We start from the raw sequence: 25,411 nt of genomic DNA, 5'->3' as shown, positions 1-25,411 counted from the left end.
CTGATCGGTCAGTTCTTGCCACATGACTCGCGGTGCGCTTGCGGGCATCTGGAAGGCGTGAGTGTGTCACGGCGCTTGAACATACAAGCCACGCACCTCCATTGGAAATAACAAACTTGTGTGAACTCTAGAAAACATGAGATATGCGAACAGCCGCTAAAAGTCTGTCGTTATTTGCGATCTTCAGTAGTTGCGGATCTATTTCTTGGCAATTCTTCATTGGGCCAATTCCCCTTAGCTTTCCAACTACCCAAAGTCGTCTGTTTCTTACTTATTTTCCTGCTTGTGGGTTAAATTTGGGCGCTCAAACGACCGAGATGTAAGCTAGAGAATACGGTAATTTTTCTAAATAAAACATATTTAAAAATAAAAGATCATTCAGACTCCCTCAGGGCGATAATAAATAAAACGATATTCAGACGATAATAAATAAAACAGAAATAATTAATGATTTCTTGGCCTGGTATCAATAGATCCACGGACCGGTACCAGTCCGCAGCCTGGTGGTTGAGGACCACTGCTCTATATCATAGGTACAACAACATACATAATGAGCTACTAAGCAAACAGATCGGGCCAGAAAAAGTTGCCCATATATAGTTGTCCATATAGAGATACAGTGGTTTAGGGCTGTGTTTCTTAACCACATTCCTGGAGGACTACCGACACTGCATATTTTGGATGTCTCCTTTGTATGTCACACCCATGAGGAACGTGGTTGAGAAACACCGCTTTAGGCAAATGTATTAAAATCTTGGACACCATAAAGATATTTTGTTGTATTTATTTGGTGTTGTGCGAAGAGCTGAATGATAATAAACATTTATTTGTCAATAATATGTCTCTGTAATCATCATTAGATTATCATTAGTCATTAGCTATCATTAGTTAAAAAAAAAAAAAAAAGCTTTTGACCTCATTCTGACTTATAGCATTCATTTAACCTATAAACTGCAGTCAAGTGAAGCTCACACAAAAATGCAGCCCGTACAGTATTTCCAATACTGAGTAAGTACCAAAAAATGAGTCTGTGTTAAAATGAAACAGGGTTTGTCAGATAATTTAAGGAATAAAAGGAATTTACCACCAGGTGCCAGATTAACACCAATAACTGTGAGGAATTTGAAAGTGTTTTAATTAGTGCTATTTTTCAAATATCTCACTTTAATATTTTATTCTGTACTTGAGAATATGTAACTGATGAAAAAAATGTTTTTTTAAAAAAACTGCTACTTTTTTCCTGGATAACATTAAATAGATCGAAGAAATTCAGACATTGTAGGTTGTTCTCTTAATCGGCATTCCATTATAAAAATAACAACCATAAAAAATATCTAAACCTCTATCATTTTAAAGGTAGAAAAAAAAGATTCCTTAGTCCACACTGTCTCCTTACCACTTAAATACATGACAGAAATGATCTAAAATAAAACCAGAAAGCCAGGGCATGAGTGACACCTGGAGGAGCTCTATTATTAAATGGCAAAAATAAGAGACAGTGAATCACATGCTGTGAGGAATCACAGTCAGCAGGGAAATGTTCTTCCTCATTAAGAGCGGTAACATTTTAGCTACCTTTTCAGAGTCAGAAACCTTTCGGAAAAAGCCGACCGACAACACTGACTGTCTGACAATCAACAAAATTGGAGAAAATTATGCTAAATCAGCTCTTTACAGACTCCCTGCAATTCAAATTGGAGTTTTATAACCGAGTCGGTTTTCAGAAACTCATACTAGCATACTACTTGGTTATGAGTGTTGTTTTAACCACTGCACAGGCCAAAATTAATTTCAAACTTTTTTTTTATTTCAAAAAAGTTTTAAATATCTTTTTTTTTTATTAAATTGATGAAGAATAATCTAAAGGTCTGTCTTGTAATTGGTGCTGTATCAATAAATAAACCTTCGTTAGACTACAGCTAGCTTTTGATGCAATAACGGCAAGGAAAATGTACTTTTTTTTAAAACAGAACCGTCATTAGTTCAAGAAAGAAATATAGAAAACTGAATTGTCAAAATACAGTAAATATACACATTTAGCCACTTTAATTACTAAATACTGTATGTTGCGCGTAATTTCTTGTTTTATTAAGAAATACATTGAAAAATGTGTTTATTGAGTGTACGTACATTTAAAATTAGGACAAAACAAAAATAGTTTCAGTTCATTTTTTCTATATTGTAACATATATTAAATATTAATTACACACTGTAAAAGCCAACAGTCAACTTTATCAAATGAAATGAGTCTAGTTGAATTTTGAACTGAAGTGTTGAAGATAATGAGTTAATTAAATACCTTGTTACTTCAACTTAAATGGAATAAGTTAACAGTACTCATATAGATTAGACTTTTTACTTAAATGGTTTGTAGCAATAAGTTTCCTCAAGCAACATTAACTTATTAGGTTTTACAGAACTCAGTTGGTTTGAGTTCTCTTCATTTATTGGGTTTTACTGTGCTCAAATTGCTTTGTTTACTCAAATGGATTAAGTTTACAGTATTCATTAGGTTTAGTTTTTAAACTTAAATGGTTTGTTGCAATTGGTTTCCTCAAACGGTTTAAGTTACCTTAACTTTTTGGGTTTTACAGTGTAGACAAAAGCATTTTTTTGTTTCTATGTATTGTTTGTTGAACTTTGCATAGGGTGTTAATAAGATAAATCAATACAGTCTGACATTTCATAAGATGATTTATGACCATTCCATTAAAAGCTACAGGTATTTTTAATATATACATTATAACATTCATTGGTATGGCATAAAACATAGGGCGACTTTTCATTTCATGCTGACTTTAAAGAGAGACTTTTTACATGAAGCCAGATGCTCCCAAACCAATTCTGTGCACTAATTAGCAAATCAATATTGTTCGTGTTGAAAAAAATCTCATACTACAGAAAATCAATCGATAGCATTTCAGATACATAAATAAAAGATAAGGTGATATTTAAACAATGAACCATGAGATCAAATATTAGGAGCAATTCACAATTCTCCTATTGACCAGACTCCTGTTAGCTGGCTAACTGCTAGAAGTGACTCACACTCGGAGACAGGAGACAATTTAGCAGCCTGTGCTTGAGGTTGAAGGGCAAAAGCACTTGGCGCATAATCAATGCTGTTTATTTCTCAGTAGTGAAGAAAATACCATCTGTGAGAGAGGTATTAGGGCAGCAAAGATGCCTCGATATAAACTGTTACATGGTTGATGTTAATGATCAGTAATGATAAAACCAATGGGGATATACTGTTTTCATTCTCTTCAATAAGCCAGGTTAAAAACTCAAGATTAAAATCGCTTTTGCAAGAGTGACCTGTCCGAGAAAGCAGCAACAAATAACATATAAAATATTTATTCATTTATTTTCTTTTTGGCTTAGTCCCTTTATTAATCTGGGGTCGCCACAGCGGAATGAACCGCCAACCTATCCAGCACATATTTAACGCAGCGGATACCCTTCCAGCTGCAACTTATCTTTGGGAAACATCCATACACACTCATTCACACTCATACACTACGGTCAATTTTAGCTTACCCAATATAACTGTACTGCATGTCTTTGGACTGTGGGTGAAACAAGAGCACCCGGAAGAAACCCATTTGAACGAAAGGAGAACGTGCAAACTCCACACAGAAACGCCAACTGACCAAGCTGAGGCTTGAACCAGTGACCTTCTTGCTGTGAGGCGACAGCACTACCTAATGCGCCACTGCATCGCCCTAGCAATATTTACTATATGCATATTTATATTTGTTTTAATAAAAACTATTTTAGATTTGTTCACCTGTCAGGTTTTGGAGACATATGCATCACCGTATGGGGCATAAGAATAGAATGCTTGTTTGAATATAACTCAGTTTTCTGACCAGACTTTGTTATTATTCTCCATTTATTCGTTTAATGGAAATTAAAAATAGTTTTGAAACAAATCTTTGTGCGTAACAAATTAGATTTGTAGCTAATGGATATCTTCAGTGGAGTGCGTACAACACCATCTCCTTATCCATAAAAGTAAAGGAGTGAAGTAAAGGGTTAAAGTAAACTAAAGAGAAAGTAAAGAGGCTGAATGGAAGAGGTTTGTTTCAATTCATGTTATGTTTAAAACACACCAATAACTCATTAAGAGAATAAGCACAAGCCTGTTAGACCATGTGCCACAGCGCAGAGTGTATTTTCCATCCTTATAATAGCAAAAGTGGATTTGGACAGGCCCTTAATGCTTTTGCGGCATGCACTTTAGACTTTGCACCTAGATTGTTCAAAAAGAGCCCTTACAATGCTTTGTACAGTATATTATTGCAAGTCACAGAAGCAATAAACTCAAACTCTTTACAGCTCTGTTTGAACCCGGGGGACTTTAATAAAATAACAGATTGTTAGAATGCAGTTCGTAAATTCCAATTCTAAATTCAAATATATAAAAATGGTAACTCTGTATTCTCAAATAAAGCACAATGCTGTGTTCGATATTTACAACCAGTACAAAAATATATAGTGCAAAGCAGTGAAGTCTAAAAAAAATAATAATAATAAATGCCCTGAGGGTTTATATACAGATTACCTTAGTCCAAAAGTGGTAAGAAGATATAGCCAATACACTGAACAAAATATGCCCTTGCTCTACAGCTAAAGATATACAGTATATCTTTAGTAAATCCAAAATTTAAGCATAAGTTTTAAGATTATTTACCAATATGTTTCTTAAAAGTTTACTGATATTAAAAATAATGCCTGGGAACTACTGCACTTACTGTAAATCATTTTTTATCCTTGTAGGGATATAATTTCAAGAAAATTACCTTAGAGTTAAAAAACGACATAAACAGGACTGAACAATATCAAATGAAGACTATGAATAACACGATGCTTGTAAAGCTGATGAGGCACAGCAGTAAATAATAGTGTCGTCTGCATGCAAATTATACGTACTGCATAAATTATTTATATACAAGAAAATTAAATAGGTCCCAGGACAGACGCCTGATGGACACCATTATATAGCGACAGAATAATTAAAGTACAGTCTCTTACAAGCACACACTATGCTGTTCAAATTTCAAAGAATCTAACTAAGGATCCATTTCTTATATAATTTCTTGCATGGAAAAGCTGAACTTTTGAGTTAGGTCTGGCAGCAGAATGAGTGCACAACTAAGACATGCACTCTCAGACATGTATGCTTTTAATATGTACACCTAACATCACCCCTAACCCTACCCATCAAAGTGACATCACAAGCTTTATTGAGTGCATATGTCTGAGAGTCTATGTCTGACACAATTGAAAGTTTCAGCATTAATAGCCAAGTCTACAGTGTTTTTTTTTGGACATTGATATTAATGCAACTTTATGCATCTACTGGAAACACATATCAAGTACCTTCCATGTAGGTTTAGAACTGTCCATCCTGTCCACAGCATCCCCATCTGCTCTTCCATCCTTTCTCTGTCTCAGCATCACCACCTACATCAACAAAACCACATCAAAACAATCTCTTCATCAATATTTTACAAGTGGTTAAGCAACTTAGAGCACAACATTAAATGTGGCATAACACAAAATTACAGTTCACAAAGAACATGCAATGTAGATGAACATTTTGGGTGAAAGTAGGATATAATTGTGTTCCTTTTAATAGCATTTGAGTGCTGTTTCTGTCTTCTTAAGGCAGGCTAGAAATCTTGCGGGAGATAAGATTACATGAACTACCCATTTTGAAGAATTAACTTATCGTTGTGCTTAAAAGCCACATGTTATTAAGGTATTGATGAAATAGCGGTAACCCATTTGCATTTGAATCCGTCCATATCAGGCTCGGTGAATGTGAAAATTGGAGGAAGACAATTAAAATATGTACACATTCATTCGCATGCCCGTATTTGGATGAAGGGATCTGATTTACATATTTGCAAAGCGCTCTTTATTACAGCTCGTTTGTATTAAAGTATTAGAGGAGGCTGGCGAGACTGATTTCAACACAGCTCCAAAACAGACTCAACATTATCATAGATAACATTATTATGCAAAAAGTTATTCATACGCTTTTTATTTTTATAAGAAGTGATATAATGAAGTACCATACAACTATATATATGAGCATGTAATGATCACAATTCATCAAACAACTGCTGTACACTACCTGACAAAAGTCTTGTCATTGATCCCAGTTGTAAGAGCAACAAATAATAACTGGACTTCTAGTTGATCATTTGAAAAAGTGTTCTGTTGAACTGCATCCCAATCATCACAAATACAAAGACCTATTGAATCCCTCATGGACCCAAGATTCTCACAGACATCAGTCAAGTTTGGTGAAGGAAAAAGCATGGTTTGGGTTTACATTCACTATGGGGCATACGAGAGATCTGCAGAATAGATGGCAGCATCAACAGCCTGAGGTATCAAGATATTTGCTGCCCATTACATTACAAACCACAGGAGAGGGCAAATTCTTTAGCAGGATAGCACTTCTCATACTTCAGCCTCCACAACAAGTTACTGAAAGCAAAGAAGATCAAGGTGCTGCAGAATTGGCCAGCCCAGTCACCAGATATGAATATTGTTGAGCATGTCTGGGGTAAGATAATAATAATAATATATATAATAATTCTGACTTTAACTGTATAAGAATTGGTAGGCTTACTATTTAAGCTATATTAAACTGATTCAAACTAAATGGACATCATTAGTCATTCTAATTCATTCCAGTTAATTCATTTGTCAACTGTTTCTCATCCATACAGCTGACAGTAAGCTTCTTTCCAATCAATTGCTATATAATGATGAAAAGTGTTATTTATTTAATTTGTTCATTTAACAATGCATTGGAAATTTTAATTGAAGTTGTTTCACTAAAACCAACCCAGGCTCATTCTGAAAACGTACCACTATATACATTTCTAAAAAGACAGTTGAAATACGTCCCAGGAGCTAATTCATTTATTTATTTTTTGCTATTTGCTATTTGTTTTCGCGAGTCTACGAGAGGCTGCTGTAAACGCTTTTTGAGATTTCAAATTTTTCTTTGCATGAGTGCCATTCATGCCTGCTGTTTTCACGTTTAACACCAGAGGCTGCTGTTGACTGACTGTTTGACTGACTGAATGATTGACTGACTGATCAATCAACTGACCAACCCTCCTCCTTCTCTAAATCCAACCAATAGTATTTTAAAAATCGCAGACTGACACGCCCACCCACTTCCCTAAACCCAACTAACAAATTTTAAAAAAGCAATTTAGAAAAAGAAAAGCCCTCGTCTGATTTTTACCACATTTTACCACATTCTCACCCTGTTATTTACTTGTTTATTTTATTTTTTGGGCTTCTGTTTTTGTCTTACCTGCTTTCTGAAATCCGGTGAATTTTCACCGGACTCAAACCCTGTTGTCGTGGTCATCTCCTCTTTGCATCTCAAGTCCATCGACATACATAGCAAGCTAACTGGACAAACTGTTGACAGCCGAAAAGCTGTCCTCACTAATGTAAGTGGTCAGCTGATAAGCGCGAAAAGAAATAGCATCATACCGCCCTATAGCATTCATTTAAAAAATGAAATGCACCCATAAGTACTTCTGGCTATAATTCAGGATCTCCAGAAACATATATAGGGCTACGATTCTAGAATGAGCTTATGTTGACTAAAACAGCTTGTTTAAAATTATTTGCTGATTTGAATCTATGATGTACAATGTTTTGACCATTTACGCTCTAATGATTAGAGGCTTTGGGTTAAATATATAGAATAATATAATAAATGTACCCATTTAATTTAGTTTGATCATCTATTCATTCAAAAACTTACACAGGAAAAAGTCTAATTGAAGCTATTTGTTTCATTTAAATGCTTGTGTAAAATTATTTCCTGATTTGAATAGTTGATGTAAAATGCTTTGACTTTTTAAATTATTACAATATGAGATTTAGGGCCCCATCATACACCCGGCGCAATGTGGCGCAAGGCGTGGCGCAATACTTGTATGCTGGTTTCAGCTTGGCGCAAGAGTTGTTTTGAGGCATTGCGCCATGCTATTTAAATAGCAAATGCATTAGCGCTTATAAGTGAGCCCATAGGCGTTCTGGTCTAAAAAGGAAGATGTTCTGAGGCGCACTGCTGGCACGTTGCTATTTTGAGAAACTATAATAGATTTTTCATTAGACCAAAACAAACCTGGTCTAAACTCCAGCGCAGAGTAGCGCCTCGCTTACACACTGCTTAATAGCCTACACACAAGATGTAAAGCAATACACAAATATCTTGACATATGAAAAAACTAAAATATTAAGGATATATATAAGATATAATAAGAATATATATATATATATATATATATATATATATATATATATATATATATATATATATATATATATATATATATATATATATATATATATATATATATATGGTTTTAGACCATATGGGGCAAAGCATGTGTATAAGGATATATCTCAGATTTTTGAACTCACTTCGTTATTATTGTTCATTTATTTGTTTGCTGGAAATTAGAACTGAATTTAGAAATAGTTTTGAAACAAATATTTGCGCTTAACAAACTAAATTAATTATTTATAGGCTAATTGATGTCTGTGCGTAAAGGTTTCCCTATCCAAGAGCGAAAGTGAAAGTAGATCGATTATCTCTCATTCTTGAGCTGTAGATGCTCTGTTTAAATGTTTTCTGTTTAAAAAAAAAGTGTTAACAGTTTGCTTGTGAAATGCTCAGTTTTTTCACTTACACTTACTTTACATCATGTTAAATGCACTTATTGCGGAACACAGCTGGCTCTTAAAGGGAATGGGAGATGAGACTCTGATTGGTTTATTCTCAAAACACACCGATAACTCAAGAACATAAACTCAACCCTTTTAGACCATGCGCCACGGCGCAAAGCGGATTCTCCCATCCTTAAATTAGCAAATATGGATTCTGAAACGTCCTGAAAGCGTTTGTGCCCTGCGCTTTCCATTTTGCACATGGACCGTCAAAATAGAGCTCTTAGTGTTTAAAATGTAAAGCATAACATTATACATGTACCTATTTAATAATAAAAAAGAATTGTTACCTGATATTTACATATTTATTTATGTAGAGTTATTTCACCTAAAAATGAAAACTGTGTCATCTTTCGTACCCTTAAGATACTATTTTAAAGAATGTGGTCAACCACATAGCTGATGGTAAACTAAAAAAAATAGCAATGTGCAATAGAGACACAGAAAAAGTTTCTGTCCTCAGGCTATCTACCTTAGCTGAACAGTTAAATATTCCCCAACTGTGCAATAAATATGTACACAGCACTTTATAACCTGTATATTTATGACAAATCTGTACATACAATTCAACATTTAAATATTTAACTGCATCTCTGTTTAATGTTCATCGTCTTTTTTTATTTTGTGTTGTCACTTGTCATTTTATGTACACTGGAAGCTTCTGTAGCCAAAACAAATTCCTCGTGTGTGAAGCATACTTGGCAATAAAACTGATTCTGATTCTGATTCTGATATAGCAAAACTGTTTTACAAACCAGTATCCACAGCTATGCTAAATAAGAAAAACTATTTGTAGTTTGAACCACTGAACATTATAATAAAAGGGCCACACCCACTCATAGGCTAAACATAAGACGGACAGCTTATATTATGATTATGAATTATAATTAGCTTGTACGGTAGCAAAGTAGATTCCTTAACAGTGGTGATCCCCACTTTCTTTGTTCCATTTGCAGCAGTATTGTAGGTCCTGTTTGTACTGAGACAGCATAAAATCCTCCTGCTGGTCTGAACGCAGCATCATGACACCCAGAGGCCACCTCTCATCCCTCTCATCTGCCTCTGCAGTGCAGCTTGCAGCCAAACAGTATTCTTATTCTCAGTGCATGACAAAAAATCTATTTTTCACATGATGAATGACCTGTACTAGACAGTTATGAATGATATGAAGATTTATTTATTTGGTAAATGCAAGACTCTTGGGTAACTTTTCAGTTTTTTTTTTAAAGGGGTGGTCCAGAATGTTATTTTTAAGGCTTGGTTGTGTTAATAAGATGCAAAGCAATGTGTGCTCATGTTTAACTTGAAGGAAATCGTGTTATTTTTTCATAAATCTCACTTTGATTATACACAGCTACTCAGCTAACATGAAAACGACTGTCATATTTCCTAGTTCCTCTAAAAGGCCCACCCTCAAGTGACTGTGATTGGTCATCATCATAATATGCTGTGATACGCCGATCGGCTTCACGTCACGCCCTGACAAGCACGCGCGTTTTGTGTAAACAGTCAGTCAGTCAGTCAGTCAGTCAACACGTGTCTGTAACGAGTGAAAATGGGATGCGGCTCCTTTAACTGTTTCTGTGCCTTTTAGTGTGTTTATGCGTGTATACGATGAAGTATTTGTAACACGAGAAGCGCATGTGCGCGGGAGAGATTTTTATTGTTCTTTTTCTCTCATGCTCGGATTAAGTTATTTTCTGTGGTGACAGAATAAAGCACAAGATGTGAGATGAGACCTTTGTGAGCCTGGATTGATTTGTTTTTGATGTTACACTCCAGTTGGGAAATCATTGCTGTATTTTTTTTAAATCAATGCGTTACAGGACGTCTTTCATGCATATGCGGAATATGCCTGTGTAAGTAACATGAATCGTTCACTTATCTTTTGCGACTTTATTGTCCGAGTTGTAAAACGCATAGCATAGCTGCCTATAGAGAGAAACTCTGCCGTCTCACACAGAGAGACGCAGGTGCTGGCCAAGAGTGCGTGTATGTGTATGTGTGTGTGTGCGTTTACAGCCGTTTGATAAATATGGATTTGTAACGTTAGCTAAGTCGTTAGCGGTTACCATAATTTCCCGTTGTTTACATCTTTGCTACAACACACCGTTAAAGTTAGACACTGTACATGTCATGATCAATTTTAACAAATAAAAACACTTACAGGTCATGACTCAGAGTTCACAGCGTCTCCTTGCTCCATCTTTGAGAAGATTTTAACTGAATCCAGCACTGAACTGGGAGAGATTCTGGAAGCTGTGTTTTGTCAAATCATGCTTGCTATGTATTTTATAGTTCTCTGGAACATAATTAATATTGAACTGTAAGCACTTCTGTGTTTGGGTCGTGTCATTTGGAAGCCCAACAACAGAAACAGAACAGCTCTGTGGAAACAGCAGGATGGCATTTCTCTCTCTGCAGTAACGTTACAGCGCCTCTGGCCACGGCCTTTACCTGCGCAGTGTGGGATGTGCAATAACGAACTTTTGTGATCTCACAGGGGGCGGAAGTATTTTTTGTAGTCCCCAAAATTCGTTAATTGTAGGCGTTGCTAAGCTAACTCTGTACAAATCAAGGTCTCCCTTTGCATTAAACTTTGAATATTTTACATTCAGAGATGCTGTTTATGTTCACACAGATACATTACACATCAACTGAAGTTTAAAATATAATATCGTAGTGGACCACCCCTTTAAACATTTATTATCTTTGTCACTATAGAGTCAGTATTTGTTTTCCTCTTGACATTTTAAATAAGTTAGTTGAGTTGTTTTACCAATTACAAAAATAATAATAATAATAATAAATCAGCATTTTAGAACCCCAAAGTGTCATTCTACAAAACTATATCTGCTACTATACCTGCAATTAACAAGATTAAACTATGTGCAAAATTATTTATTTATTAATGATCCACATTATTTCATCTTGAATGACCGATGGGCTGACCTTTTAAAAAAAATGTCATTTTGTTTGGAATTAAAGGGATAATTCACCCAAAAGATGAAAATTCTGCCATCACGTATTCACTCTGCAGTTGTTAAAAATCTATTTGAGATTCTTTCTTCTGCTGAAGACACAAAAGAATTAATTAAAAAATAAATGGTGATTTCCATACGAATCGTTGTTGGAAGTCAATAGGTCCCAGCAACCAGCATTCTTCAAAGTGTCTTCTATCATGTTCATGAATTTGAGTAAATGATGAGGTGATTTTAATTTTTGTCTGAGCTATCCCTTTAATAATGCATCTGCACAAGGAATGTTTCTGAAGGATCCAGTTTGGTCACTAATTTTGTAAAATATATTTGCAAATGTTTTTTATTTTATTAAAAAACTCTAATACTTAACATTTGACTGACAGTAGCAAAAAACTAATTTAAATGCTAGAATCGTCTATGCATGTGAAAAACCATTAGTTAAACAGGCCAAGCATTTTCTTTCATCTTTAGCCAAACATTCCAATAATATAAGATGATTAAGTCTGTGTTGAGTGGTTTAAGGAGTTATTTTAGGACAATGTTGTTTTTAGGACAATGCTTTCAACAATGATTACAATTAAACACATATACTAACTCTCACAAGCTACACAAACAAAATGAAAAGGAGTGCGGTGAGTAATTGTGTTGTCAATGCATTTTTTTCGTATCAGCATAAATCTATGGTATGTCAAGTGCATTTGCTTTGCTTGAACTCTCAGTGACGTGTGAGTGATGGAAACAGACAGCGGGCATTTCCTGCATGGGTTGACAGCAGGGGGCAGGTGCTCACTGGACAGATGTTAATGAGATCAGCAAATCCACACCAGTGCATGTGCATGCCTAAACACACACACACACACACACACACACGCAAGCACAATAGAGCTGTACCTCCTGAGTGGCGGCTGACAGCTGTCCTTCTAATGTAGTCACCCTTTCAAGAGCCACACGCAACCTTTCACGCACCTGTGCGAATGAGAAACAAGAGACTTTAATGGTCAAGTGAACACGTGCCAACTAAGCTACGTTGGTTTTCATTCTGTTTCAACAACTACATTTTCCTGAACATGTCATGTTTATTATCATCTAGAAACATGTAAAAAGTGACTTATAGGTTGTTTTTAATCACGTGGTTCTGGTGGCGCACAAAATTCAGATAGAGGACAGGAAGTAAAAAATGAATGGGAGACATAGAGGAAAGTCTGTTTTTTTTTTTTTTTTTAGATTTATACCATATTTTAAAGGAGATATAAATAGAAAACAACCACATATGTTGGGCATTTGCCTGTAATCAAAGCGGTACATGCTGTATAATTATGTTACATGAAAAATACTATAGTAAATACTATAGTGTTTGGAAGCATACTATAGATAATTACTTAAATTAAACAGTCATAGTAATTATATTGTTACTGTGGTACGACACAACTGTAGTAATAAATGATTCAATTGGCTTCAGTTTTCTATGCTATTATCAGAATGCACCACAGTTTACTCTAACATTACATTATTTAATACAGTTTATCAGTTTACTACGCTACAGTATTCTGTAGCATTCATTATCAAAGAGTTATACACATTATACACTTTACTATGTGGTTCAAAAACAGGTTTAATATAAATTACTATAGTTTTCCTTTAATCTTCCAGACATCACAAAATACCCGTATAATTTTGTTGCAAGGGTTGCATTTCTTTTTTGTTCTGTCGATGAACTTACCATCAACAAACATTCACCACCAGGGCTTGCCGCTTAACATTAACTTTTTTCATCACCAGCCACTGTAGCTAGTAGATTTCCAACATTACTAGCCACTCGCCATTTTCAGTAGCCACAATTTTCTTGTTGGGAAAATATATTTTGCTTAGATTAGACTTTGACATGCTTAATTACTTGATTTAGATGTTGTGTTATGTCCACATGCCTTCTCATTCATTTAACTTCTTGTGTGTATTGTGTATTAGCTTGCTCAGTGTGCATGAGCAAATGGACTGTGTCACAATGCAAACAGTTTTTATTTCACAACTTTTCAAAATTAAGGATTTACCAAATTTATTTCTGACCACACAAAATAAGTATTTCTTAGCCACAGTTTTTTAATATGTAAAAATGAGGAAAATATAGCTGTATAGGTGCACTTTTTAATTCAACAAAAAATTTCTTTAAAAAACATTACATTTAAAAAATAATTATTGTCATGTATCTAAAATATACACAGTAATCTGTCTTGGCTAAAAGTCCCAGATCACCAGTTAACTACACATAAATGGGAACAAAAATAACTGTGCTTATTATGGACAATAAGCCATGCTTATTGTCGAACCCTGCTTTTAAAAAAACTACAATTTAAAAATGATTTCCAGCCAGCCAAAGTGGCTAGTGGAGGTGTCTGTCTAACCCGCCAGAGCTGAAATCTACCCGCATTTGGTGGGTTGGCGGGTGTTAATGTAAAGCCCTGTTCACCGCTGCTGTGCATCTCGATGTTCACGTAACAAATGTTTAATCTGCCAAACGCTGGAGGTTTTCAGAACAAGACGGAGATTTCATTGCAGTGATTACATGGCACAATACGTTATTTATATTCTTCTGGATTTTGTAGTGTGGTGGTGTTTGTATCTGATCTTTATTTCACACATTAACATATTTATACACATTGTATATAATCTTTATTGGTGCTGTCAAACTAGTTATCGCATTAAAAAAAAGCTTATACACATGGATGTATTGAAAAAACTGTTTATTACATGCTGCCTTTTCTTTCGTTTTTCAGCCAGTTTCTTGAACTTTCTCCCCTTTATGAGCAAAAACTTTCGAAAGTGTATAAAAGCTGTTTGACATATCTTTTTTTGGCCAATCTAAACAATTATAAACAACATAAAACAGAAATATTTTGATGTTCTGATAGAGATTCCTATGTAGAAGACACTTCCTGCTCTCCATCTAAATTTCGCCCGTCATCAATGACGTCATGCGAAAAAAACTTGTTTATAATGCAATCAGTATCAAGCATGAAAAAACATTTGGATTGATGTAAATGATTTCTCACGTAAAGGTAAGTTCAGTTTCTCTTTAAATAAACGTGTTCAGGCATGATGTTTACAAAGAATATTGTGAATGCCACTATATTATATTTTATACTTAATATTTTTCTTATTTTTTTATGTAGTTGAATGAGAGGAACTACAATATATCTGCAATGTTTGCAAATGTTTGGCTTTATTTAGGAATACACCAATTACTGACTTTACATTATTTATAATAAAATAAATATAACAAATTTAAATTAAACACTATGTAATATAATGAAATGTGACTTATATTCCAGTTTGTTTATTTGCTATCTTCTTAAAAATTTAATTAAAAAGATACATATACTAACTTTATGTCATTAAAACAATTTTAGAGGATAGTTCACAACAGCCCATTTCGAGATCGTTTAGACTCGAAAATGCTTCTTCTGAATATTACAAGATTAAAAAAAGAAGTCTTACTTTTTCATCCAGGGCTTTATGATGCTCAAAGAGGGATTTCAGAGCCTTGAGCACCTCCACTTCACTAGAGACCCCGGACGGCGGAGGAGCCTGCCTCTTCACCACCGTCATCCTCAGTGAACGCTCGTGACGAGACACCAGACACTCCAAATGCTCAAGAAGAAGCTGCAGAAGAACAAAAAAATCCAGAAATACACAAACATTTGATAACACATCTATAGACAAGCCCTGGATTAAAAAAAAAAAAAAACTTCAGTTTATTTACATGAGTAAGACAGAGTATTTATAATGTGCAGCCATTGCATATATTTTAGGAAAAATATCTGACTATTAAAACATCAATTATGCAGCTCTTAGCACATATACTACACTTTATATAGTTTATGGTCAGTGAGATATTGTTTATTTTTTTCAAAATAAGTTACATTCACCCAAAATGCAATTATTTATTCAAAATGAAAACACAGGAAATAAATGCAATAATTTTAAACAATAATTTTCTGTTTAAAAAAAACAGACAAATTAACAGAAAATTCAAAAATGACCAAAATTAACAGAAAAATCCAGAAATACACAAGTAGGGCTGTGTGATTAATCGGAATCAAATCATGATTTGAAACATTGCGATTAGTTAACCGCAAGAGGCTGCGATATGAAATATGTATTATTTAAATTTCCCCCGACATTTGTCATTTCGTTTTCATTGCACAGTTATATTTAGATGCATTAGTTGCATATTTTTAAAAGCAGTTTACAGATTTTGAATATTACGTCATTCAATGCGACTATAAGCATGTTGGAGTTTAACTTCCAGTTTAAGAAAGAACTTTTGAACAGCTGGTAAAACACTACCCAGGAGATAACTAATGCCATAACGCACTACCTCGCTAAAAACACGGTGCCTTTTAATATAGTGACCAAAGAGGGATTTAAAAAAAATAAAATAAAAATAAAAATAAAATCTAAATGCAGCATAGAAGACATGCACTTCGGTCTTGCACCTATTTTAGCCCTTTTGGAGTACCACAGCTGTACGTTTGATGTGATAATTATCTTGTTTTAGACAATATAAGCTACTGAAAGGCTCTTATCAGCCATGTTAGTTTGCTGAGTGTTTTGTATTGTTATAATATTTTTTTATTTTATTTTTTTTTTGTATAATAAGCTACACTATCTCCCTAATTTAGTTCAACCTGTTTACAGAAAGGTAAGGTCATTTTATCCTAGTTTACTGTTTGCTCTAAAGAAAAAAATCTGTATATTTTAAAACAAATTTGAACAAATGTTTAAGTAAGTTATTATGTTTTCAGGCGAGGCAAGGGCGCAGTAGGTAGTGCTGTCGACTCACAGCAAGAAGGTCGCTGGGTCACTGGTTCGAACCTCGGCTCAGTTGGCGTTTCTGTGTGGAGTTTGCAAGTTCTCCCTGCCTTCGCGTGGGTTTCCTCCGGGTGCTCCGGAGGAAAGTCCAAAAGTCTCACAGTCCAAAGACTTGTGGTACAGGTGAATTGGGTAGGGTAAATTGTCCGTAGTGTATGAGTGTGTGTGTGAATGTGTGTGTGGATGTTTCCCAGATATGGATTGTGGCTGGAAGGGCATCCGCTGCGTAAAAACTTGCTGGATAAGTTGGCGGTTCATTCCACTGTGGCGAAATGAATAAATGAATAAATGAATATGTTTTCACCTCCTTTTTAACACTCACTGCATTTTAGAGGTAAAAAGCTATGATACAGAATATTTAGCTGAAGCTTGACTACAAAATAAATTGTAAATCAAATCGAAATCAAAATCTGTCAAAAAAAATTGCAATTAGATATTTTCCCCAAATCTTATTGCCCTATATACACGCGATCACACATCCACAGACAAGCCTTGAATCAAATAAATTCAGTTCAATGCTCTTCACAAACTGCTACTTGTAAGCTTTGTATACTAACATCCAAAAACTATTTTGAAATCACTCAGGAGTGAATTTTGTCCACTTGCATTAGAAAGGCATGTCAAATTTAGCTGGCACTGTGACATTAGATGGCCTGAGTACATCTGAGGCGCTCACATACTGTACAAATAGAAAAGTGTCAGCAAACAACCCTGAAACGAATTAAGTGTTGCCATGGGCTGCCAGAATCTACAAGCACACAAACAGATTTTGCATTGCTGGTGACAATGCAACAGCACAAATCTGGCAAAATGAAGATATGCACACTTCTATTTGCAAGCCGCATCAGTTTAGCTGTGAACATCCTCTCCATACCCGTGGTAGAAACATAAAGGCTGCTGATGCTGCACAATGTGAGTCATTTACAAGTGATATATTAACAAAAAATGTGCAGCCATTGCATGCATTTTAGGACAACAATTTGAATATTAATTATGCAGCTCTTAGCACATAAACTATGTGTTAATTAGACTATGGTCAGTGAGATGGTTTATGCTTTTGAAAGAAGTCTTATATGTTCACGATTGCTGTAGTTATTTACTTAAAATACAATTTAAATTAAATACAGAAAATAAAAAATACATACATAAAATAAAAATAATACATTTTCAATAATTTATTTCTGCAATGCAAATCTGAATATTAAATAGTCTTTTTGTTTTTTTGCTTTGTTTAATTTCAAAATAATTTTTATTTTCTAAAAAAAAAAAAACTTGTTCACAATCATTTGAGTAGTTTACATAGCTTTAACAATACATTATCTGATTTTTGTATTAATAAAAAGGGAAAGAAAGAAAATCTCCACAAAGGAGATTAATAATGCTGTGATCTTCCTGTATTTTGGCCCTCACAATATACAGAGTATATAGAGGAATCAGAAAGTGAAATTCAAGACCTTTTTAGACTTTTTTAAGACTCTTTCCGTACATTTTAAGATCGTATAACCACTTTTCAATCAGAAACACTGACAGTACACTTACAGTATATTTACTAAATATTAATGTAAGAATCAAATCCAAAACTAAAACATTATTCATTTATTGAATACAAATCTATTAAATCTAGCTAATTCAGCGGGTTGGCGCCTATAGAACTGCAGAAATAATGGTGTTGCCTTGGTTACTGCAGTAAACTAAGCAGCATGATGTCAAATCTAGCATTAAATTTCTCTTTTTTGCTTTATCAACTTTTAAAACTTTTTAAGACCCCACAGGCATCCTGATATAGCTAAACCAGCGCACACACACACACACACACACACATACAAACTGTGTTTAATAAACATAATGGTTTTTATACTCTATAAACACACACACACACACACACACACACACACACACACACACACACACACACACACACACACACACACACACACACACACTGTGTTTTATAAACATAATGGTTTTTATACACTATAAACACACACACACACACACGGAGACACACACACACACACACACACACACACACACACACGCACACACACACTGCATTTTTATATTTGTAAAATTTTGTTTTGATTTATGAGCTGTTTTCCAAATAGGGACCAAAAATGGACATTTGGTTCCCACAATGCCAGGAATACCAGTATGTTTTGACCTTGTGGGAACATTTGATTGCCACCAAGCGGTAACCTCTCGCTCTCCCTTGTGAAGGCAATACAGAAGTAACTAAAACTACAATTCATCGACTCGCCTTTGGGGGCTGGCTCCAGGAAGACCAGATGTTCACTGGCTGGAATACTTAATTGGACAATTTTACAGCTGATAAAAACATGTTTACAGCCTTTTACAAAAGATGGTTTTGGTTTATTTACCCTTCATGACAACTACAAGGTTTTTTTTCACTCATTCCTTTTCTTTTATTAAGTTATATTAAGTCTGCATAATTAAGGGCGTGGCCACTCTCAATGGTCACCGTCATGTCATTCTGGCTTATTAGCTGCTGAACTTGGCGTATACATCATATTTTTGTTTTGTTTTATGTGACTTTACACAGTCAATTGCCTTTTGGAATTATTTCCTACAATTATCAGATAAAAAGGCATGTTGTGTGCACTCAATTGTGCTCCTCCTGTAGAAAAGCATCATAAGAATAAAGTTTGGTGGCTCAATGTATTGCCACAGTGTTTTTAAAAAACTAAACACTTTATTAATATGGTTGTATACTCAACCAAGCACATGTGGTCAGAACACAACTGAGTCGCAGGTAATGAAGTATTAAGCGTTTCTCCCAAACAAAGGCCTGTCTAAGCAAAATGTTAGCTGGCATCTGTGGCTCTGCTCATGCTCCACCTCTTTGCCCTTGTTTGGTATCCCCTGGTTGCTGCAATGATGCGCAAAAAAATGGTGATGGTTGGCCATACCTACTTGTACGTTCAGATCTTTTGTCTATGGTTCTACAATGTCAGGAATATCAGTCAATTTTGACCTTGTGGGGACATTTGGTTCTCAAAATGTCAGGAATACATGGTACACACACAGACACACACCCACTTACCCTAGTATTATTCCTCTCTGCTTTAAGCTCAGAAATCTCCTCCTCTTTTTCTAGCAGCTGCTCTCGACACAAATTCAGCTCCTTTGTCAGGGTCGCAAACTCCTGTCAGAAGACAAAGAGAAAAAGGGAATTCATTTATTAATTTGATATAAATAATGCAATACAGTAGTACAGTATAGTACTACTGTTAGAACAAATAAACACACAACACTCTTAATGTGCGTAGACAGGTTTGCTATTTTTTCTTTCTGATATTCTTCAGCTACTGTATATAGATTCTCTCGTGGAATGGTCACCCTCAGTCCCCCAAAGACTTCTTCATGCATTTACTGTGTAAAGACCTTGTGATTAATGTCATTTACTGATCTATCATGAGGAAATGGGAAACGGTCATGGCCCACAGAGCTTCGGAGTTGGTGAAGCTTCATGTCCTGTTCCCACAATCACAAGCCTTTTGTTGACCAGGGCCACACATTTTGAACACAAGACCACACAGAGAGATATCATTCATTTCAGAGTATAAGACAAAAACGTCACAATGAAAATAAATAAATAAATAAACAACAACACTAGTTTGAGAAATCATCAAAACATAGTTTAATGCATAACTTATAACTTTTTATTTGTATGAAAATTTTTTTTACTTAAAATATTTATTTTACTTTTTATTTGTAAAGTTGTTATTTGTATTTTAAATATATATATATATATATATATATATATATATATATATATATATATATATATATATATATATATATATATATATATATATATATATATATATTATTTTTTTTATCTTTCTTTTTTTAAATTATGTTATCAATTAATTAATTTTTTTATTTAGATTGTATTTAATGTATTGGATGTTAATAAAAAAAAACATCACTGTAAAAGCTAATTTTATATTGATTTGAAAACAAGCATACAACAGCAATAAATGAATATTATATTTGTAAGGGTGTCATTTTTTCTACTGTGACATTTAGGCCCAATCCCAATTCTACCCCTTAGCCCTCCCCTTACCCCATAGGTAGATCCACAAATTAGTATTTTTTGCCATTACTATGAGTTTTTACAACAAACAAGCACATGTTTTAACATATTCATAACTGAGCTCTCAGAATAAAAAAAAAAGCTAAAATAAAAACAGCAAAATTTCACTATCAATAATACATAATAATAACTCCTGTATAGCAGTCTCACAACATTCTGACACTCAATGACACTCGAATACCCTGTCAGAAAAGTCTAGTGGCTGGGAATCAGCTTTTTACAGTGTCTGCTATAATGTTAATGTTGTTTTTGTGTGTTTACATTGATGAATATGGCCATAGTGTAAATGCACAGTGCAGTTAGGATCTTATTGCCCCATAATGTTGTTATGATAACATGATATATGCCTTCAGTGATTTCCTGAAGAAAAATACCAAGAAATAACGCAACTGGAATAACTACAGCAGTCATGATCATCGATCTCATATGAAGCAAAAGATCGCGATGACATATGATGACGTGTGCATGTGTTGTAGTGCTGTCTCATTTCTAAGGGGTACACTTTGAAGCTCTTCCCTTTCGCACTCTGTTTCAAGGGTCAATGGGAAGGGGTAGGGGTACAAAAATGGAATTGGGATTGGGCCTTGGACATTTAGACTTGCACTCTATTCAGCAGGTAATCAACTTGAGATTTTTTTATAATGATCCAGTTAGCCAAACAAATTTGTCTTTTAACACAAAATTCATATTATTTCCAGTGTGGTCTTAAGATGAGCGAATCTGGTAAAATTCAGATCAATGATCTAGGAGGAGTTAAAAAAAGAGAGCTATAAGTGAAAACCAACATAACAGGGAAGAATCAAAATAGCTGATAAGAGAAAACTGGGTATTGTTTAACTCTGTGCTGCTTCAAATCTACAAAGAGACCAAACAGAGGCAAAAAAACAACAACTAAACAAACCCATTGTAATTGCTCCAGATAGGTCTGTCGTGATAACAATATCGATGTTATTGCACAATATACTGACGTGAAATAGCTCATCAAAAACCTTGCAACTTTATCTTGACATTTTATTAATCAAGTGAATCCCACTAACATTAACACATGCATTTCTCAAACAGCCGCTCTGATTTGGGTTTGACTCTCAGTCCCGTCGGCATCTAGGCAGCAGTCTTGCGTGGCTCAATTGGTCTGTTCTCCAAAGTGCCCCGGCCGGGCCTCTGGCATTAGTCCCAATTAACCCAGCTGTTCCTCGTGGTCTTTTGGGAAACTTTCAGGGCACTGTTGAAGCATGTCAAAACCCCCTCCTGCTTCGGCATACATGCTTTCATACGCTCTTTAATTCAAGTGCACAAAATACTAGGGGGCTGAAAAAAGAGTCACATGGATTTTCTACAGATGGTGAACTGTCATCCTTGCAACAGAGGGATGTGAAAGTGTTTTGATATGGAGGAGAAATAACATACTCTTTGAGTGGATGTGGAAGGGTTTAAATCTTAAAAAAAAAAACACATCTTAAATAAAATAAAATCACCGCAGGTTTCCAAAGAAATCAGAAGAATCAAGCATTCAGGATTACATAAATGCGCATACAAAAAAAGAAAAAAGCTTTTTACAAGCCATCTTATTTACAGCGATAGTCAGGCTCTATTATGAGCTCAAACATTTTATAATTAGACAGAGTTGGGAGTAGCTTGTTCATTTTTCAACAATGCATCATATAATGATAGTTAAACAATAAGCTACCTCATTGTTTAGGAAACACATCCAATAGTGAATAGCAACTGGTAAAAAAGTATTGTTTATGTCAATGCTATTTAATGCTGTGGATTGACAATTCATAAAATCTAGTTTCAAATTCAAATGAAAAGTTATATTCTTTGGTTTTTAGAATTGTCATTTAATTCAAAACTCTGGCAGCCCAGGTGTGAGAGACATTAAATATTTGCCTTCCTGGACTATGGCAGATCCCAAAGTAATGCAAAAAGGGTCTCAACTACTGTGCCATTGTCTTTGTAGATCCATTCAGACTGAATAAACTCTTTTGTTAATTAGATTTGGATGGATGAAGCATAAGTGTGTGAATAGGTTCTGAAACTATCTATTTGCTGACTTGTTTAGCTACGTCCATCTTAACCCTGACCCCCAAAACATATATAATAGCAGGGCGCAACAATAAAGACTGCCTGATGACCCAGGGCCAGAAAGTGAGACGCTCGGAACAGTAGAAAGGATGGTGCCTTGTCACTAAATTTTTGGCTGCGACTGTTTTTCAATTGCGTGCAAACACAGTCTTATGCTGAGTTCAGACTGCAAGATTTTAGCCCTGATTTTGATTTGGCGACAGGTTTTGAGAAATCACTGACAAATGCCTGAAATCACAGGCAAATCGGTGCTTGTTCACGTGAGCATCAATCACAGAGTGTGAACTATTAAAGACGCAACCTAAGAAAATCGCAGATGAGTCGCCGATGCTCGTGAGATATTTGGTGTGCTAAATATCTGATGCTGTCAAATCACGCCTTGTGAAATGAGTTTTCACAAAAAATAACATCGCCGATCACCTATAGCCAATGAAAAAGCAGCATTCACTAGTATGGGTACTTGCAAGCCAGCGGGAGGCTGGGGGAGAAGTTGAAAAGTGCTCCTTTTCAGTTTATTTTGACCCAAGAAATGGAGGAAAACTAGTGGAAATTTGGCAGCAGCACTTATGTCTGGCCCGTGTTTGACATGTCATCTGAGCAATATCATAACTGGGTCAAAAAATAATAAAGTTGAGGAGAAATTGCAAATTCCCTTCAAACCCAGGTGAGCAAATATGTAAATTTTCTACCCCTTTAAAGGCTTCTTTCTCAATATGTAGTTAATAACAAAAGATATACGATGTGTTTTTGATTGTGACGCGTAGTTTGGACAAAGTTGTCGGCGATTCTTCGTATTGTAAAGTCATGCAGTGTGAAACCCCCTGTCGCCGATCCGTCTTGCAATGTAAACAAAGCAGTGACGAAACGCTTGCCCAGATAGTCATGCAGTGTGAAAACATCTGTGACACGATTTCTTTAAAAATTATGCAGTCTGAACTCATTAGGGTGCTTTCACACCCAAATGTTTGTTCGTGAAGCCCAGTTAGCGTGGTTCGCTTGGCATATGTGAATCCTGCAATCATACTCAGATCCGCACTAAATCAATCAGTCCGACATCGCGATAGAAGGACCACAGACACCTGATTCCAAAATGCGAAGTTTTTTTCCCCATACGGTGGGCAACACATTAAATTCCAATAAAACTACACTCTTCCAGTGATTCATATTCGCATCCAATATCTTGTTTGTCATGGGGGCATTAATGAAATGTTCCTGAATGAAAGTGAAAGTGCCAAACTGCAGTTAAAGTTGACAAACTAAAAATGAAAGACTCAAAACTACATGAAACTCCAAAGGAAATGTAGATAGCGTGGTGATGCAATGATGTTAACCGAATTATGTGCTATAACATGCAAAACAGGATCATGAAAGGAACATTCAAAAAGCAACTCGTAAACACCCTAAATTATATTATTGTCCTATTCAGATTAAGGTAAATAATTTGGTTACTTATGTCCATGTAAACATAGTCATTGACTTAATAAATATGCAAATAAAAACTGTGAAAATAAAATAAAAAGTGAAACGTTTATGAACACCCAGGATTTACTGTTAACACCAGCATTTGGAAACATTAAGCAAAATAACCCAGAATTCCCAGGATTTGTGGATCAGGGTTAACTATTTTAAACGTGAAAAGCTCTTATCTAATTGACTGGTAATTCATGCTAATTGAGAGATAATCATATTTATGGCGAGTTTATATCAACCAACTACATTCAGGCTATTGGGTCAGCAATGTTTGCCAAGCTAAATGAAAACTTTCGAGGTCATACATTGTGTTAGTGTGCTGTTTTTCTGCTTTTTGAATAACGCTGCTTGACTGAAATGCAGGGGCAGAAAGGACCGGGAGGGGGAAGAGGAAAAGGAAAATAGGTCAGTGCGTTCATTTGATTTTTTTCACAGGAGTGGAGGAGCAGGCAGGAAGGCAAGTTCAAATCCACAAACAGATGTTGCATCTTCTGCCTCTTCCAATCACAGCAGACACTTTTGAAAAACCAACCATTTGTCTGATATGACAGGCTATGGGTAAAAATAAAGACACTAAAAACATGTTGTATTAAAAAAAGCAATTCTATTTCAATCTGCCATGGCTCTTCAACAAAAGCTCGAGAATACAAACAAAAAAGCTGAACTGAAAACATGAATTTGGGGTTTGTCTTCAGAGCTGTTTCAGAGTTGAATTCAAAGCTAAATTGTGTCTCCCAACTTTAGAAGCAACACAAGAGGATTTCAGTGCTGAGGTTTTGCATCTGAAGCCCTGGATTATGTTTGTATTGTAACTTGTGAGCGTGAAAAGCTGAAATCCCCCCAGTTAGTATCCGACTTACTTTCTCATCTAGAACTTGTGCTTCTGCTTAGATGTATGCATTAAACTTTTTAACTCTTAAAGTAAGCCCAACACAACTCTCCACACCACCACCAGTGTGCAGCATCCACTTGAAAAGAGTTTCTTTTGAACATGAAAAAAAGATTTACTTAGCAATGTTGGTGAAAAAAAATTGTATTTGACATCTCTAATTTTTTTTGTTACTAATGAATATTAATTGCTGCATGTTTCCTGGATTCTTCACAATAT

At 35.1% G+C, this 25,411-nt stretch overlaps 1 protein-coding gene and 1 long non-coding RNA gene across 34 annotated transcripts in view; one reads left to right on the top strand and one right to left on the bottom strand.

The window, feature by feature from the left end:
• ppfia4 (PTPRF interacting protein alpha 4) overlaps positions 1 to 25,411 on the bottom strand; it is a 204,800-nt gene that overhangs the window by 68,671 nt on the left and 110,718 nt on the right. For all 33 annotated transcript variants that reach the window (XM_087271635.1, XM_087271637.1, XM_087271639.1 and 30 more), the window contains 4 exon segments: positions 19,693 to 19,794; positions 15,255 to 15,419; positions 12,654 to 12,728; positions 5,386 to 5,469 (listed from right to left, as the gene is read on the bottom strand). In XM_087271635.1, the coding sequence (XP_087127761.1) occupies positions 5,386 to 5,469; positions 12,654 to 12,728; positions 15,255 to 15,419; positions 19,693 to 19,794 (426 nt within the window).
• LOC147841783 (uncharacterized) overlaps positions 1 to 25,411 on the top strand; it is a 751,871-nt gene that overhangs the window by 619,148 nt on the left and 107,312 nt on the right. The gene's annotated exons all lie outside the window — the stretch shown is intronic.

This window comes from Danio rerio, chromosome 11 (assembly GCF_052040795.2).
Source record: "Danio rerio strain M-AB ecotype USA chromosome 11, GRCz13ab, whole genome shotgun sequence".
Classification (NCBI taxonomy): Eukaryota; Metazoa; Chordata; class Actinopteri; order Cypriniformes; family Danionidae; genus Danio; species Danio rerio.
This window is presented reverse-complemented; position numbering and strand designations above follow the sequence as displayed.